The sequence below is a fragment of the Triturus cristatus genome, chromosome 5_1, assembly GCF_964204655.1.
Source record: "Triturus cristatus chromosome 5_1, aTriCri1.1, whole genome shotgun sequence".
Taxonomy (NCBI): Eukaryota; Metazoa; Chordata; class Amphibia; order Caudata; family Salamandridae; genus Triturus; species Triturus cristatus.
Window position 1 is genome coordinate 514,694,991 of NC_140587.1, and position 18,847 is coordinate 514,713,837.

The following is an 18,847-nucleotide window of genomic DNA, read 5'->3' on the forward strand; positions in this document are numbered from 1 at the left end:
ATAAAATGTAATACGGTAATCCCAATGTTATCCCATGGATGGGAAATATAGGCCTTGCAGTGGTGAAAAACGGATGTAAGAGTTTTTCACTACCAGGACATGTAGAACTTAAAAGTAAATGTCCTACTTTTAAATACTTGGCACCCTGCCTTCTGGGCGGTCCAGGGACTACCCTAAGGGTGACGTAAATGTATTAAAAAGGAAGGTTTGGGTCTGGCAAAGGGTGTATCTTGCCACGCCAACATGGCAGTTTAAAACTGCACACACAGGCTCTGCAATGGCAGGCCTGAGACATGTTCATAGGTCTAGTTAAGCGGGTGGCACAAGCAGTGCCGTAGGCCCACTAGTAGCATTTAATTTGCAGGCCATGGGCACATGGGATGCACTTTTCTGGGGACTTATACTTAAAGTAAATATGCTAATTGGGTATGAGCCACTGTTGCCATGTTTTGGGGTAAGAGCACCAGCACTTTAGCACTAGTTAGCAGAGGTAAAGTTTGCAGAATCCTAAGGCCAGCATTAACGAAGTCAGCAAAAACTGCAGGTCTGAAGGCTGAAAGTTAGGTGGAAAACACACCAAGCATGCCAGGTGTAACAGAGAGGTAGGCTTCACAGTAGTGAAAAACTAATTTTAGACATTGTTCACTACCAGGACATATAAAACTTAAAAGTACATGTCCAATCTATTAATTACAATGCACGTTGCTCTATGGTCTATCTAGGTCATATGCAATAAAAGGGGAGCATAAGGCTTGGCAGAGGGGTAATATTGCCATATCGAATTGGCAGTTTAAAACTACATGCAGGCTGCAATGCCAGGCCTGGGACATGTGGCTACTAAAGTGGGTGGTAAAATAAGTGCTGCAGTCCCACTAGTAGCATTTAATTTACGGGTCCTGGGTATATGGTACATAACACTACAAGGGACTTATAAGTAAATTAAATATGTCAATCAGGTGTAAGCCAATTTTACCACCTTTAAAGGAGGGAACACAAGCATTTTAGCACTGGGTAGCATTGGTAACATGCACCGAGCTCTAGGGCCAAAAGAAATGATTTATTTCAAAACTAGAAGGAGTGAAGGCAATATGTTTGGGGTAAACTTGCAGAGAGGGCCAAGCCCAACCAATAGCTATAGAAAAGGATGTAGAATCACTGTACTATCACTCAGAGTAGATAAACATAAAGGTTAGGGAACTTAGCGGATGGTAGAAGACCAGCATGATCCACGCTTGGTTCCTCTGAATGGTTTTCAGGTGGTATATCCGCTACATTGCGACCATTAAAGCTTTGCATGACCCTTTCCAATGCAGTTTTTTCCTTGTCATGATCTGTTTGACATTCATGAACAGGAAAACTGAACAATAAGCTCTACACTCCTTTGCAGTTTTATTATACAGAAAAAATCTCCCATTTTATATTGATTTTCTGAAAGGCAAACAAACTGTCATGACAGACTGCTTGGGCAGCAATGCATTTGAATTGAAAGTGTGCCTGACATATAAGGCGCTGTTTAAAACACTTATATTGGTGGGTGTTGGAGAAGTGGGTGTAATGAAATATATGTGAAAATCTCTAAATGCTAATTTTACAATTTGTAAATAATTTGTTTCACATATTTTACACAATGATTCCTCACTGTAACTCCTCCCATTCTCTTGCCTCCTTATTACATTCCTCTGAGCTCTTTTTTAAAAAATGTATTGTATTTGCAATAGACACTTGGTATTCACTCTCCCTTTTCAAATTCCTTATAAACAGCTTATACACAGGTAATTCAAACAATATTATAATTAGTAACATGGCTGTATGTCAGAATATCAAATTGAAAATATATTGGAGCCCTAGTGAGGCCTAAATGTTGAGAATCAAAATATCTAGAAGGTAAGTGTACATAGATAGGTACAGATTTACTACTCTTGAACCCACATCTTCGTACCTTGAAAATATGCATATCCTGAAATACATATTGTGAATTGATTATAGTAAACCTATATTCACCTATACATGCTTAATCTCCAGATATTTTGGTTCTCAATACTTAGGCCTTGATATTTTGGCTCCACGATAATTTCTAGTCATTATTCTGGTCTGGTGGAATTCCAGAAACATGCATACACTTACATAGAGGGGCTGTGGTCAGACTTCTTCACCACCAGGACTGGTCAGCTGTCATTTACCTTTTTCTTACACCCACCACAGCATTAAACAAGGGGCAACCAGTCAGCTCACTTAATCCATTGCCTAACTTTCACTGTGAATGATGGCAATTTTCCTTATCACATGTGTACATCTGCCTAAAAAGAAGAGCCCTTCAGTGCCAGGACTGATGATCCAATACTTCATTTTGCCAATGCTATTTTCTTTCCTTTATTTATTCTTGTTTGGTTTAATTCCTTTAATAATGCATTTGTGTTTAAGCAATAACTGCAGCTTACAGTAATTGAAAGCCAATATCACCTTTTCTTTGTGCCAGTAAGAATAATCTTTTCTAGTGATGTGCATTACATTTTAAAAGTGTTTCTTCTATTTCACTTCTAAGTACACCTGCCTGCTAGAAAACACCACAGTTTTCTGATAAAAGTATGTGAAATTATTATTATAGTTTAAAAAACGTGATGCAAACAAATGTCCTCCTTGTTTAGGTAAATCATTTTTCTTTTTGTAGCATATGCTTACCATTTGAAATTAAAAGTTACCATCACATCAACCTGCCAAGGAAAGAACTGTTGGCTTTGCCAGTGCTCCCTTGTGCTTCAAGTGTTATTTTCTCTTGCCCTGTACATATAGATTTGCAGAAAAATTAATTTTTTGCAGTTCCTTTACTAACATACAACACTATTTAGGTCCGTTGTCATTTCTAATAAGAATATTATTGCAGAATTTTTCTTTTAAAAACAATACTTCCAAAGTTTTAAGGGAGCACAGCTGGGATGTAGAGAATTTTACTAACTGGTAAACTTAGGGTGGATTGTGATAAGTGTGTTGGCTGAAATAGAAACATTAGCTCTATTTGTGTGCATTAGTGAAAAAAAAAAAGAGACGATGGAAGCACCTTTTAAAGAGCCAGCTAGACAGGTTGGTGGGCCTAACCCTTTCTGAGGAAATGTATGTGATTTTTGATACTAGTTTGAACCTTCGCAGAGAACATTGAGCTAGAGTAACAGGTTGATGAAAACGAGCACTTGTAAACAGTGTAATAAACTAATACTTTTTTGTGGCCGAAAGTGAAAATGCTAACAATAGCTACAATTTGATTAGTTTTAGTTAATTCTAGTTAGGATTTATGCTGCATGAATCAGTGAATGCCTTGAAGGGTAAAGGGGTCAAGCAGTTATTGGGCTAGTTTCGGGGAGCAGAAGAACCTCCCTAAATTGTCAAAGCTCCTTCTCCACCAATTTTAGCATGCGCAAACGGGTTAGTGACCCGTTTGCGCATGCTAAAATTGGAATGGTCATCTACTAACACAATTTTGCGAGTCGCAAATGAATTGCGACTTGCAAAAAAGTATTTAGAGACTCGCTATTTGGAAGGGGCGTTCCCTTCCAAATAGCAACTCTCTCATCCATTTATGAATGTTTTGCGACCGCAATTGCATAGCAAAACACTCGCAAATTACCACCGTCTTCAAGAGGGAGGTAATGTATTCGCAAATTTGAAGGGGTCCGTAAGGGACCCCTTCCCCTTTGTGACAGGCTCTGAAAATATTTTTCAACAGCAGGCAGTGGTCCCAGGGACCACTACCTGCCCTTAAAAAATGAAAAAAAACCGTTTCATTTTTCTTTTAAATGCAGCCCGTTTTCCTTAAAGGAAAACGGGCTGTATTAAATAAAAACTCCTTTATTCACAAGCAGTCCCAGACATGGTGGTCTGCTGAGTCCAACAGGCCACTATCCCTAGGAGGGCCTGCCAATCCCAATGGGCTCGCAAATTGCGAGAGGCTTATTAATATTCATGAGCTCCGCAATTTGCGACCCCATTGGGAATCGCAAACCGTGTTAAACACACTGTTGTACATCCCGTTTTCCGACTCGCAAATTGCGAGTTGCAAAATTGCTGGTCGTACATCTGGCCCATAACCCCTTATTTCCTCACTCATTGAGAGGTAGGCAACGACCTGGTTTCTAATGGCAGACCCTCAGCTGTGCCCATCTACATTACAGAGTGAATGTCACAAGACTTGGGATGGGCTTTCCGACGTTCCATGTGTCAGGGTATATTTGGGCAGAAAATACGACAACACTCCCTGCACATCACAGACATGTTTTTCACTGGTTCTTGTCGGTGTGAAAAAGGTCTACCAGAGCAGCGGAAAACCCCAGTATGTTCGGAGGGAAGCTTTGTGGCTCACCCCACCCCTACCCACTTTACTAAATGACACCATAGTTGTATTTTCAAAAGAAAAAGATTTTTTAAAACGAAGTAGAGCATTCTTTGTTATATAACCTGTGGCAAATGTCCGTCTAACTTCAACACAGTTAGGGGGTTATGTATTAGGAAGTGGAGGAGAGAGGTGTTAGCCTTCCTGGCTTAACACCTCTTTCCTCCACTTCTGAAATGCAAGGCTGCATCATATTCACAAAAATGTGGGGCAGCCTTGTGTTTCCCTCTGCAATGGCGCTATGTTTAGCAACTTAGCACCAACGCAGGCACCCTTGCACCAGAGTGTAAGGGTGTCTGCGTACAGGGGAGGATTGTTTATGTGAAGGAAAGTGTCCCTTCCTGCACATAAACAATCCTAGAAATGCCATTCTGTCACTTTCATGCGTGCTGCTTCATGTAGCACACATGAAAGTGACAAATTGGCATGTTTTTTAAAGTTTGTTTATGTACAGGAAGGGATATATGGCGCAGCCCCTATCGCCACCACAACATCACTATAGGTAGCTGCTACTTGCTTCAACGTCCTAAAATGGCTAAGAAAGATCTTATGGATGATACCTTGTGCCGTACAGAAAACGGTGGTCCATGCCTTGGTCATGTCCAGGTTGGACGATGGCAATGTTCTTTACTTGGGTTCCAGCAAAGCCATCATCCATAGACTTCAAGTAGTACAGAACGCGGCAGCTAAACTGCTGTGCAATATACCTAAGACTGCATCAATTACTAGCTATCTTCACGACTTACACTGGTTGAAGATAGAGAATCGCATCAGATTCAAAGAATTATGCTATAAGCATAAAATCAAAATGGGAGTGGCCCCAACATATCTGCAATCGCTGGTACAACCGTATCTCCCTTCACGACTCTTACGATCAGCCCATCAATCTAGGTTCACCAATCCCAAATTCAAACTGTCGCGCATGCGCGGCCGCTCATTTTAGTATCTTGGCCCCACTTTGTGGAATTCCATGCCTCTTACCTTACGTGAGGAAACCATATATGGTAGTTTCCGAAAAAATCGAAAGACTTGGCTGGTTAATCTCTGATTCCCTATTCTGCACTCTCTTCCTACCGGTTGGCGCCGGGAAACCTTTTGGGGTAGCTGAGCGCCTTACAAATTTAGTTTAATAATAATAAAAATAATAATAATAATTGATGTTGTGGTGGTGATAAAGGCTTGTATATATGCCCCTAAGTCCCTTCAATTCTTTTTAGCGCCCTCAAGACATAGGGAATTTAATATTTTGACCAGAAGACCTTATCCAGTTTATTACACAAATGAAATGTTGCTGTCCAATTTATTATATCAGTGACTAAGTGTTCACTCGGTAAAGTGAGACATCCTTTAATTTTTTTCCTCAGTAACAGAAATCATTTGTCAACATTGACAATTCTCCCATTTTTGTTACATTGATAGTAAAGGGAGCCTAGCCTTGTTAACTTAGGCTTCACTTGTACCACAGAGATATCTCAATCCACACTAACTAAGCATTGCCAAAACAGTGTATAACACATTCTATGAAGTGCAACCAAACAAGGGTCTTGTAATTGATAATTGCACGCGATTTTCATGACTACACTGGAAAATGTACTAATGGTGTAGACTTGTGCTCCCTTTGAAAGCAAATATTATCTTGCAAGAAAGTACATCATTCCCCATTAGGCAGATGGGCCGTGAGACAGAAGTATTTACAGATCAGGCTTTAGCCCATCATCTGACGCTCTCTGCTGCAGGTCCCACCAGCCTTTCAGAGACATTATAACCGAATTGTGATGATTTTGCCTCAGTCTAGCCAGTGTTCAAGAGATGCTGGTCGTATAAGCAATATACTCTTTCTCAATCATGGTATCTCAAAATTTCGGAATAGTAATTACAACAACAACCCTGAATACACGCCGGCATTTTAGAGTCGAGTGATGGCACCCCCGGCAACTGCAATGGTCTCGCCAGTGATGTAGGAGGCATCAGGGGAGCAGAGGAAGGAGACGACACCGCCATAGTCCGTAGGCTGTCCTATTCTGGGGCGGGGATGGGCACAACAGGAAACAACAAGAATTAATAGGTGCATGGGTCACAGTCTCAGACATACTAGCATCCATGTGAAATCAAGCATGCACAACAAACTCTTCTCCTCTTCAGACCTGACCCATCCCACCCTAGAAATGTCATTCACAGCTTTCCTCTGTCACTTAAGAGCTCAATCCAATCAAGAGGTGACAAGCTGTGAGCACCAAAAGACATTTTGAACTTATCAAAGACTACAGATGAAAGGCTCTTAATCCCTGTGTCAAACCACTGAACCATCAAGTCTCAAAGGATATGATTTGTACCCTTGTGTCAATCCCCTGATCCCATGCAGCAAGAGGTTCCCATTCTGAGTCATTCAGAGTCCCAGACAAGTCTGACTGACTCACCATACCCACACATGAAGGTTCCAGACCCAATTTTCATCTACTGAGAGCAGGTGGGAAATGTCTGCACTAAAGTACACAGCATTGGACATCTGTATGTGGTAGAGGACCTAACATTATGGGTTATGCATGTCATTCCTCATTGCAGTCAGTTTAGTTCATGATGCTGTGCCTGGTATCCCCACTCCTTAATTCTGGGCATACTTTAATGATGGCCATAGATGTGACAAACTGCATCCCTACACCAGTTACCTGTGCTCATCAAGCTGTTATCGAGCCATGGAGGTGAAGTCAGACAAATCCTCTCATTTAACTTGTTGAAAATTCCCAATCAACAAAAACACCGTAATGGACAACATATATATGTCATCAGAGAGCTTATTCTCAGTGATTCCTGAATGTTATGATGACCAGACATTCATTTGAGACCTCGGCTTTCTGTAGTCTAAAGTTATAGACTTGGAAGATAACCTTCCTTGTGGCCTTTTCTTTTCTGGGGAGTGACCCAAAAAGCTCTAACAGTTTCAGGTAATGGTGCAACGAAAATTTTGTTGCGATTTCTATAAATTTCCAAATAAACCAGGAGATATCTCTACAGGACTCTTTCCCTAGACTCAGTTGTTGTACACAAGAGGATTATCCACACAATTTGGACGCAAAACATATTTTGAGATTTCATGTCAACTGCACAAATCTTTACAAGGCACTGCTAGGGACAAATTGCTCCAGCAACATTTCTAGGTTTTTCATAACTTATTGTGTGGGGCAAAAGGTACATGGTGGACAAATGTTCAAGGCCTTCTTTCACATCAAATGTATTTCCACATCTCGTCTTACTACAAAAGCTGAATGCTTCCTTCCCAAAATGAATGAGAGGAAGGGCATCTTGGAATTATTTTAAAGTATGTTCCAATTTCTAAGATATCTGGGCAGATTGTACCACTCCAGATCCCTTCTCTTATCATTATTGTCTAAGTATCTGGTTGAGAGTCTTATACCGGCGGTGGTCACATTTCTGTCAGCATGTCCTTCTTTGTAATGCGTTTCCAGAAGCAGAGACTTGAGCTGAGCCAGGCTCAGTAAGCAAAAAGTTGCCCATGTGTGGTGCAGCCATGCTTTTAGTCTAGCGGCTCCTCTCTAGTCTTGCATTCACACTCCATCACCCCAAATCAGCTACAGCCAACAGACATACCTCAAGTTGACATTACATTTTTTTTAAATGTTGGTAAAGGCACAAAATGGCCGTCATGAAGGCAAGGTCAGGCATACAGACAAGGAATGTTCTGTGTGCTCTGGTTTGGTGTAGCACACTTTTTAAAACTGTTGATGGCACAGTATCCAGGCTACTTGGTGTTTGCTGCAAGGACCCCTCATTGGTTTTCAAAGAGACATGTGGGTCCAGAGTGCTGGAATTACTACAGACAGTAACTTTTGATAATTAGCAGGTTTGGAAGAAGCCTTTTGTAGTTGGCTGGTTTTACAGGCATCCTGATACAACCATCGCAGTGAATACCTGAGAATTGAAAAATATTTACCTGATGTCGTAGTTGGCCTTTCGTAAAAAGTTTAGGATGGTTTCGTCTTTCCACAGCTGTTTAAAGACAGAGAAGGTTACATGTGTTAAAAATCCAACCAGTACTCACATTAGCACCATCAATACCCAGATCTCCTCTCACAGTTGAGATAGAAGGAATAATAGTATTAATATCCCACACCTATTCTTAAATGCCGGTAGTTCTATAATCAAATATTCTACGAGTCCCTATACCTCCCTTGCAACCCCAACTACACTTATACTATTTAGGCAGATGACATGTGACCTTCAAGGATTCTTCACTGTTACTATTTGGGCTTTCAGCAGTGTTTCATATAGTTAACCAAGAGGTTTTTATCAAGTGGCTTGAAAGAATCGGGATCGATGGTTCCACCCTGGCCCTCCTCAGTTCCCTTTTAACCAACAGATTTCAAAGAGTGGAATGGAACTGCTTCAATTCAAAGCTATTTTTCCTGCCATGTGGTGTTCCACAGGAGTCATCCTTATCCCCGACATTTTTCAATATCTATATCACCCCCCTGCTAGAGCTTATCCAGTATTAAAGGAAGAGGATGTAGCCTTGCGGCTAGAGCGGATGACCTTGAAGCTAGGGAACCGGGTTCAAGACTCGGCAGGAACACTCAACATGCTTTGACTCTGGGCAAATCACTTAATCTCCGCGTATCTAATAAAAATGAATGTGACCATCTGTAACAAAGCTGGTGCTCATGTTAATCACTCTGATTCCTGATATCTTCCTCCCACCTCCGCATCTGCTGTACTCATTGACTGGCGCTGCACTCCGACCTGGAGTTTCCGGCTGAGGAGTCCCGGGACCCCCATTGGTCTCCGTCCCGGATTGTTCCGTGACAAAGACGCAGTGAGTACTGGGCTGGCCTGGATTCGGCCCCGCTGCTCCACTGGCTGAACGACACTGTCTCTTCACGGGGGCATCGCTCGCCCGTCTTCTCAGCTGCAGATATTCTTTGACTGGTGCGCATTCTCCAGCCGCACTGTGGAGTCCTTGATCCCATGATGACTGCCGTGATCGCAGCAAGCCTCCCTGACCCTTTGGGCCCTGACCAGCTCCACCACGGGGAAGACTTAATTGGCCGTCGCCATCCTGCCATCTACTGTCTGGAAGAGGATTATGTTCGGATTTCCCCCCCCCTTTCTATGCCCAATGCTCTGCCACTGACTTCGGGGTGGCCCCTATCCGCCCGGGCTCTATCTGTCCAGGTGCCTGTGGCTGTGCTGCCTTTTTGCCCCATCCTTGCTCTCTGACTTTGGGATGCTCGGTGTCCCTGGCGCTCCTTACTGCTCTTGCCGGGAGACCTCTCTCCCCCCTTGGAGGGCCTGCACTCCTGCGAATGTGTCGCCGCCGATGCTGCCGCCTTGGATGTGGGCCCGGGATGATGGTGTGAAGGATCAGATGGTCGATCCTCTTTTGCTTCGCCATTTTCGCTTCACCATTTCCAGCAACTGGGCTCCTGTGGTGGCACACTGCTACTGAATCAGTCCTGCCTTCTCTCTTTAAAATGGCTGCGGCCCCCCCTTAACTTACACCACAAGATGGCGAGTGGCGGTGCATTCCGTGCAAGACTTTCCCTCTCCCCCCACCTGGACTACCACCTGGATCCCTTTTGTTGAATGTTCCTTTCTCCCATTTTGGGCCTCCTGGGTTAAATGCTTGCTGGCTCCCGCCCTCCCCCCACATCATCCTCCACTATTTGTCTCCCTCTGACACTTAGTCTCAGGCAGGTTGTCGATGCCCGTATACTATGCGCCTTTGCTTCCCTATCTTCCCAGGCTTCCGCCGGTAACTTGTGGCTTATTTCAGACCTTACGGCCCTACGGACTCTAGCCTCCTGGAGATTCCCCCCTTCTTCACAAACTTCTTCATTGCTGCTTGCTGTCCCCGCTCTCAGTCTTGGTAAGCACTGCGACTTTCCTGCTATGCCTGATACCTCTCTAGCGTTGTCACTCTAACCACTTCCCTCATGACTTGCCTCCCTTGCATGCCTCTCAGGACCGTCTAATCTCTCAAAAACATAATACGATCTGTTTTCGTCCTGCACTCTAATCCTGCTGCGCCAAAAATACTCCTCCCTGGATCTCCATCTTTCTCTTTTGTCACTGGGTTCCCCTCCTCAATAGCTGTTTTTATACCAGCACAGTCTGGACTCCCATGTGAGCCCACAGATTAATCCGCTTTCCTTAGCAACCGCCCGCAATCCTCTGACGGATATCTATTTAATCTATACTAAACATCTAAAGATTATTGTTCCTTTTATCCATTGCAGATTTTATTGTCATGCCGCTCCTTCTTACTTATTGTCACATGGCTAATTATCCTGATCTTTAAACACCTGAAGCTACCTGTAAGCAACCGACGGATGCCAGAATACCCTTTTACAAAGTACCCTATTTATGTCTGTTCTCTTTATACATTATTAATTTAATGTTGCCACTCGTCTCACCTACTGACACTTCCTATTAATCCAACCCCCCTGTATTCTTCTGACCTCTCTCACCCCCTCACTCTCACCTGTTGTTTCGCCCTCATCACTTAATCTCTGTCTATCCCTCCCCTCCTACATAATCTCCCCATCTTACTTTAACCTCCTTCACCTCACTCCTTGTTGTGCCCTTAATAGCTACATTCCACTCCTCCTTCCCTCCCTTTTTCTTCCTCTCTCTCATCCAACCAAATTGACCATCATGTCCCACCTTGGTCCCACTCACACGTCCCGCACCAACCCTGCTCTCTCACCCCTTAGCACCCCCCTCAGCAGACATGGCCCTAACTCTTGGTCCATTCCCTATCCTCCCAATTGTTCAAAAAATGCCAAGAACATTTTTAAACATAAAGTACTAATCCCGCATCCCGAAACCTTAATTGTGGACATCTACCTCAGCCTCACGTCCCCCATAAAAACCAACTACATTTTCTACTCTAAAGGCCCCTCCAAATGGAAGAGCACCTTCCCAAGCCACCTCCCAGTCATCAAATCTAACAATATTCCCTACAGTTTCAAACTTTCTACTACTCCTTCCCCAATTTTTCGCGGTGAAATTGACATCTCCATCTTCAAAACTGGAAATATCCTTATACAAGCCTCTGAACACCACGTCAACATCTTCGAGCATCATTTCAACACTCTGTCCCACCAATTGTCCTCACCTCTCCCCTCTACCCCAGCCTCTAAACCCATCCTTGTGCTTCCCTACCTCACTCTTCTCCTCTTATCACGTCCCCTACCCCTTTAACTGTCCCATCCCTCTCCATGCCTGCCCCTCCCCCACACTGCCAGATCACCCCTCTCTCCTCCCCCCAGGCCCACCCCACTCCACTTGCCATCCCCCAGGCCTCTCACCCTCTCTGAAAAACAGACCTCCACCCCCGACCAACTCTGAACTCTCCTACTCCCCCCTGCCCCAACTACCTCTATAACTATAAAGTCCTTCCCCACTCACCTCCCCCAACTGACTGCCGGAACTCCCCTCTCTCCCCCCCACAGATCTCCCCCACATCCACAGCTTCAACACCTTTCTCATACCCCCAGACCTCTCACCCTCTCCGAACGCCAGACCTCCTCCTCCAACCAACTCAGAACATACCTCTCCCCTCTGCCTCAACTATGGCCCACCTCACTCTTTTAACCCAGACACTTTGCAGCATTGACTGCAACATTTCTTCCCTGCTATCCGAACTAGCCAGACTTACAGAGGATTTCATAGACTTCAAATCCTCTAACCCTCTAACCCTCCCCTCTTGGTCGATCTTGCCATGCATTGGCCCTCCAAAACTCACTAATCCCATACTCTGGAAAAGCACACCACTTTACAACCGCTCACATAGACCTCTTTGCACCTTGAATGACTACTCCGCCTCTAACCTCTCCGACATCCGCAATTCCTATCCACCCCACCTTAGGATGCGGCCTTTCCTCATTCTAACTTCCCTGTTGTTATTGGGACCAGCAGAATTCTCTCCTCTCCTTGCTCTCGCAGACCCCCCCTCAACTAACCGCCATCCACTCGTGCTCCCTCCCCAAACACAACCCTAAGCCCCTGACCTGCATGCTGATGTTTTGATCAAGTGGCTTGAAAGAATCGGGATCAATGGTGCTGCCCTGGCCCTCCTCAGTTCCCTTTCATCCAACAGATTTCAAAGAGTGGAATGGAACAGCTTCAATTCAGAGCTATTTTCCCTACTGCGTGGTGTTCCACATGGCTCATCCTTATCCCCAACGTTGTTCAATATCTATACCACCCCCCCCTGCTAGAGCTTATCCAATCTTACAGTCTGTCGGGGGTGTCCTATGCTGACGACACTCAAACCATTGTCGCCATTCCTAAAGAGGACGGGCCTATGGCCTCTACCATAAAGTACTGTCTAACCCAAGTGTCGATCTGGATGCGAACAAACTTCTTAAAACTGAACGCTGACAAAACGGAGGTGATTTTTTTTGGCTCGAGCACTAATTTCTGTAAAACTACTTGGTGGCCAGCATACCACGGCCCACTACCTACACCCATACCAAAGGTAAATAATCTGGGCATGACCTTTGACAACCAGCTCAGTTTCAGAGAGCAGATTAATCACACCACTTCCACCTGCTATTTCACCATCAGATTATTAAAAAAAGAATTCCCATTCATCGCTCTTAAGCTACAAAAATCTGTCGTGGTTGCACTCATTCTTTCCACGATCGACTATTGTAATGCCCTTTACTGGGGCACTACGAAATGTGCACAGAATAAATGACAATCTTTGCAGAATGCCAACGTATGGCTTCTTCTGAAGGCTCTCAAATTCCAATCAGTTACCAAAGTTGTACGGGCCCTTCATTGGTTACCACTAGTGGTCAGGATTACATCTAAAGCGCTATGTCTTATTCATAAAGCCCTGCACGGAAAGGGAACTTTCATTGGTATATTCACAACAAGCTCTTCGGTCCGCCTCTGCCCACTTATTAAAAATTCCTAAAATGCCAACTGAAAAACGAGATTGGGGAAGGTTAGGAAGCAGATTGCACAAAAAACATCGAACCAAGAAGAAAGGGTCAAGAAACCTAAAACTTCCCTGGAAAACTTGACAAGGCGGCCCATCAATATCACCCATTCTACCGCTATTTGGGAAAATGAATCCCAGTGGAAAATTCACCTTTCTAAAGGATCCAGCAACTGTCATCTATGCAACAACTGACAAAATGACGGGCCTCCCGAACCGGTCAACACCGCAACGGCTTGATACCACATCAGCCAGTGACATAAAACCCAACATAAACCAGAATCCAAAATCAATCCTAACACAGGATTATAAGGACACAAAGGATCAACCCGGGGGTAATAGAATTGTGACCCAAGTACATGCCATAAATCTAATACATTCCACTCCAAGATCGGTGATTCAGGGTGGTGCCCCACAGCCTGATACTAGAAAAGATATTCATAGCTTGGAAGGTGTGAATAATTAGTGGTTCCACTCAATCTCACTAACAAGTAATATGGGTTTAATGCAGGCACTAGAGGTCAAAACTATAAACCCGGCTGACAATTTGACTAGTAATTTACACAATGACCATTTGAAAGGCCAGAGGCAATCAGTGATTGAGATATCAAGTGCATCGGAACAATTACATTGCACGGATTACGTCAAATTCACAAAAATCAAGGATGCTGAGCAAATGACATAAAACAGAATGTGCATGTGGCCCAATCGTTGACAAATGGAGCACCATACCAGTCATCTTGATAAGTATCTTGAACAAAGGAAAAAATAGTAAACAGCCAATCGTGTCTAGTGGTCCAGTACAAGAGCATGGTAACAACTCACAAAAACCAACACAAGAAGAATCACAATCATCGGTGAAAAGTAAACCAGTTAGTGACCCAGCGCTGACACAGCAACTTACAGACCGGCCAAGCAAACAAGATAACCCTATGATCCCAGTTCCAAACAAGAGACAGAAGAAATTAGCTAGAAAGAACCTACTGTGTAGAGGAAAGTACTCGAAAATAGACAGTATCCTATCTTTGAATCCAAATATAGGATACAAGATCTATCAATAGTCTAAACAACAATAAATCAAGTAGTAAAGGAAGACACCAAGGAAACCCAGGAAACCTCTACGCTGCCGGACTCAGACTCTATGCCAACAAATGTGATGGGAAGAACTTGCAGTATGCATGGGATAAGGCTCAGGAGCAAATGAGCCCTGCTCAGGGTTCGCAAACGGAAAAAAATATATTTAATGACCAACGTGTACAGGGCTCAGTGAGCAATAGGAACACCATTCTGGCAAAAAAATGGAAAAATTACACTTTGATTCTGCCACGACTCGTATTAAAACCGAGAGGATGACAGACATGGAGAGCAACAAATATATTAAGCCAATCCTAGGCCATCAATACGGAGGACAAACATTCACCTTGAAAAGTACCAACCAGAAAAGAAAACGATGGGAAATGGTCTGGCCGAGGTGCCCCCAAACAATGGGCAAAGCGAATAGATAGTAATCAATGTAAAGAAAGATACTGAGATGACCCAAAGATCAAACCGGAAACAAGGAGTTACAGAGTATAGCTCTCCCTCTTCATTCTTGACAATGATTAAAGAGCCGCCAGGAAAAAACAAAAATCAGATGATATTAACACCTCAGTACACATTGCAGGGTCATCAGGACTCTCTCACCAGAGGAAACATATTGAGACTGTTTGCGGAAATATCGACACTGAAAAATCTCTCCTCTACTCACTTATTGTAAATCAAATACATTTTCCAGGGAGGGGGTGAAGAAGCAGGCGGAACAAACTCTGTCCACTTAAAAAACAGAGTAGATCGTATCATTAATTCTAAATGCCACCCAACAGTTTGAAGCCTAGGGTACACTTACAACGCCCACAATGAAACGCTACCCTTTACCCTTGCTACTTCCGTACAGAAAGCTTAGCACTGATCTTTGAACTACTCCTGTATACTCAGTACTACAAAGTGCCAGAGGCAAGATGGAAACTGACAAACAAGAAGTAAAGAAGCAGCTGAACGAACGGAGTGCTCGTAAATAGCATTGGATTGCATCAACCTTAAACAACACTGGAGGTAAATGACACACTAAAAATAGAGCCAGTAAACCCAACCACTCATCATTAAACCTTGTACTCTGGAACATCGCTGTGGCAAAAAAGGAATTACAGGATAACTCTCCACCAGACAACGGGAAAAAATACGAGATCATCGCCCTCCAAGAGACTTGGTTAATTAACCCTGTCCAAGTGGCAGGTTATACTCTTCAGCATGTAAAAAGCAACAACACTGCAATGACATGGGAGGCCAAAAGGTGGCCTCACAGTATATGTATTCACGGCATTGAATATCATATCGGATCAGCTGCCCAACTCCACAACAGATATACAAATAATTAAATTCTACTCCTGGCACAAATATCCAACAATCACGATAATTCTGATAAATGTTTATGCACACCCAAACAAGAGTAAAAAAATGGTGCTATTTAATAAATTAATTTCCATGATAATGGAAATAAGGTTCGAGAACCCAACATGTGAAATAGTGGTGACAGGTAACCTAATTTACACACCAGATGAAGATGAACATCTAGCAGCAAAAAATGCTAGCTGGTCAGTACAACCTCAAGCGTGCTCGGTATTCAAGCGATTTGATCTAAATGGACAAAGGTTAGTGACAGACTTGGAACATCTTGGAATGAGAGTTATAAATGGCAGATCTCAGCATGATAGGCTCCAGAGATGTACTTATCACGGTATAAATGCTCAATCAACAATAGATTATACAATTCTTACTTTACCGTTGCTTGCAAATATGAAGAATTAGAACATTGGAATATGGAGTACTCCATTGAAGACAATGGAGTGCGCCGTGCTTCTACGGGCCAGTAAAGGCCCACAAAGCAACATTCCAATGTTTTCACAAAGGCCTCTCGGAGCCCGAGGGGATTTAAACCCCTCGGGCTCCAAGAGGCCTTTGTTTTATTTGTTAGAACATTCTGCCTTCTAGTGGCAGATTGTTCTAATAGCCTTATAGTCCTTCGTAACTGGGCTATACTGGCTATTAAAGTCCCGCTACCTTGTTAAAGCCCTCGCCGAATGCTGGGGCGCACCTTTAATAGCCGGTGTAGCCTGCTATGGCGGCTATAAGGCTTTAATAGATCATCAAATACACAATTCGAAGCAACCACTCATATCAACACCTTGAGCTGAGTATCATCCCTCCTAGGCACCTGACTGCCCCACTCGAAGTGGGGCAGGTAACAACCACAAACTTGAAACTCCTAAGAGGGTCGAGTAACACTCTCTGGGCCAGATGCACGACCCTATTTTGCATGCGCAAACGGGTTTGCGACCCATTTGCGCATGCAAAATGTGAAAAGGCTATGTACAATTCCTAAATAGCGAGTCGCAATTTATTTATGACTCGCTATTTAGGAATTGCAAGTCGAAATTAGGAAGAGGCACTCCCTTCCTAATAGCAACCCCAACCCCATGTATGAATGTTTTGCAACCGCAATTGCGTTCCCAGGGACCACTGCCTGCCCTTAAAATTGTTTTACAAAAACGTTTCATTTTTTTTTTTTAACTCTTCCCGTTTTCATTTAAGGAAAACGGGCTGCATTTAAAAAAAAACACCTGCTTTATTTAAAAGCGGTCCCAGACATGGAAGTCTTCTGTGCCCAGCAGGCCACCATCCCTGGGGGGGGCAGCCATTCCCAATGGGGTCGTAAATTGCGAGTGGCTCATTAATATTCATGAGCCTCGAATTTTGCGACCCCATTGGGAACCGCAAACCGTGTCTGAGACACTGTTGTACATTTCAAATTGCGACCCACAATTTGAAATGGTCATACATCTGGCCCTCTATGAGCTTGCGAGCATGGCAAAAGAGCTAAATGCATGTAGTAACAACTTAAGAGGAACCCAAGTAGGTATCTGGGTGTCCTTTTTAAATAATCTGCTAAAACATGCTCATGCAATTAACCATGTCAGAAGGCCCCTACACGTGCAGTCTAAATGCCTGAAAAAAAAAGCACGGAAGTTAAGAAAAGAACAAAGAAGGACAATTAGAACCACAAGGAATGCCATTGCCTCAAAGGATGCTTGGGAAAAAATAAAATACCTCAGGAAGCAATATAAAAAACAAATCTGGGAAGGTAAGAGAGTGCAAACAGACGCATTTTGGACTAAGCGCCTCATTAATGCAAAATGAACAAATACCTGGGAAACAGTAAATGGCCTTACAAGAACGTCAAAAGTAATAAATGTCTCATAGACAATGCACCCAGTAGGGAATAACCTGGCCAAACCCACACACATTTCCTATGTGAGCCAAGGGAGTAGACCACTTTGCCAACTTAATTGTTTCGATCCCCAGCCTCCCCAAGAATGCACTACTTACGCTGTAGTTCTAGAGAACGTCACTACGCTAGCTAACTCACAGAGGGGAGATCAACCTGCGCTCGAAAACTAACAATGTATTGTCTCAAAAAGAGCACAGGAGGATAATATGACCTCTCAGCTTAGCTTCAATCAGTTCGTAGAACAGCACGGGTTGAAAACCGGGAAAAACAATGCTGGGGGTCTGTTTAATTATCAACTTTAGAAGACCTTTGGAGGCTAGTTCTGTTCTTCAACGTCTCCAACCCTATATTTGAACACCTGGCTCTGCAGCTCAGGTATTTTTATAGGCCACATTCTCGGTAATAGACGAAACACAGGGTGCTTCTGAGCAACAGACTTTTACTTTAGAGAAAAGGAACAGCTACAAAGTCCTTTTTAGGTCTCGCCTGACCCAGCGCATGCGCTGAACTGGTGAGACATATAGTAGGTGGGTTTAGAAAGTGCTACCCACCTTTTTGTGCTGGCGACAAGCTACAGTGCACGATGGCATGCACGCGCAAAGCTGCTCGCCGCATTCCCCCCTCCCTTCTCGCCCAGCCATCCTGCGCCAGCCTGCTGCACCATACCCCTCCCCCCGCTTCTGCGCGCGCATCCCTAGTGTGCGTCATCGCGATCACTTTCTCTTTTCCAGTGATCGCGATCGCGATGAGGGACTGTCAGTGTGAGACCTCACGCCAGCACACATAATCTACCTTCATTTTTTTAACCTGTCTCCCTCCCATACTTAACACCCACCATGCTCCTTCTGCCGCCGACCCTCCGCTCTCTGTCTTCCTTTTTTTACCTGTCTCCCTCCCATACTTACCACCCACCATGCTCCTTCTTCCACCCACCCTTCATTGTTAAAGTTATATGTGATGTTTAATTTTAACTTGTTATTGCAAGCACACAGTTGTCACATTTAAGCACTGATATATTTTATTTTATTTTTTTGTGACCTATACTTGCAAATAATTATAACGAATAATTTACCCATTTCACCAAATGTCCAAGTGTCTTTCTAATGCTTACGCTTGACGCGACTGAGTCCATTTAGACAACTAAGGATTACTTACTGCCGTTTTCCTCCATTTAAAT

The 18,847-nt window shown here is 43.7% G+C and overlaps 1 protein-coding gene across 2 annotated transcripts in view; it reads right to left on the bottom strand.

The window, feature by feature from the left end:
• Window positions 1-5,712: 5,712 nt before the first annotated feature.
• Window positions 5,713-18,847, bottom strand: part of LOC146831143 (dehydrogenase/reductase SDR family member 4-like) — a 269,527-nt gene continuing 256,392 nt past the window's right edge. For both annotated transcript variants that reach the window (XM_085604108.1, XM_085604107.1), the window contains 2 exons: window positions 8,331-8,386; window positions 5,713-6,402 (listed from right to left, as the gene is read on the bottom strand). In XM_085604108.1, coding sequence (XP_085460234.1) covers window positions 6,288-6,402; window positions 8,331-8,386 — 171 coding nt within the window. In that variant the 3' untranslated portion in view covers window positions 5,713-6,287. The remainder of the gene's footprint in view (window positions 6,403-8,330; window positions 8,387-18,847) is intronic.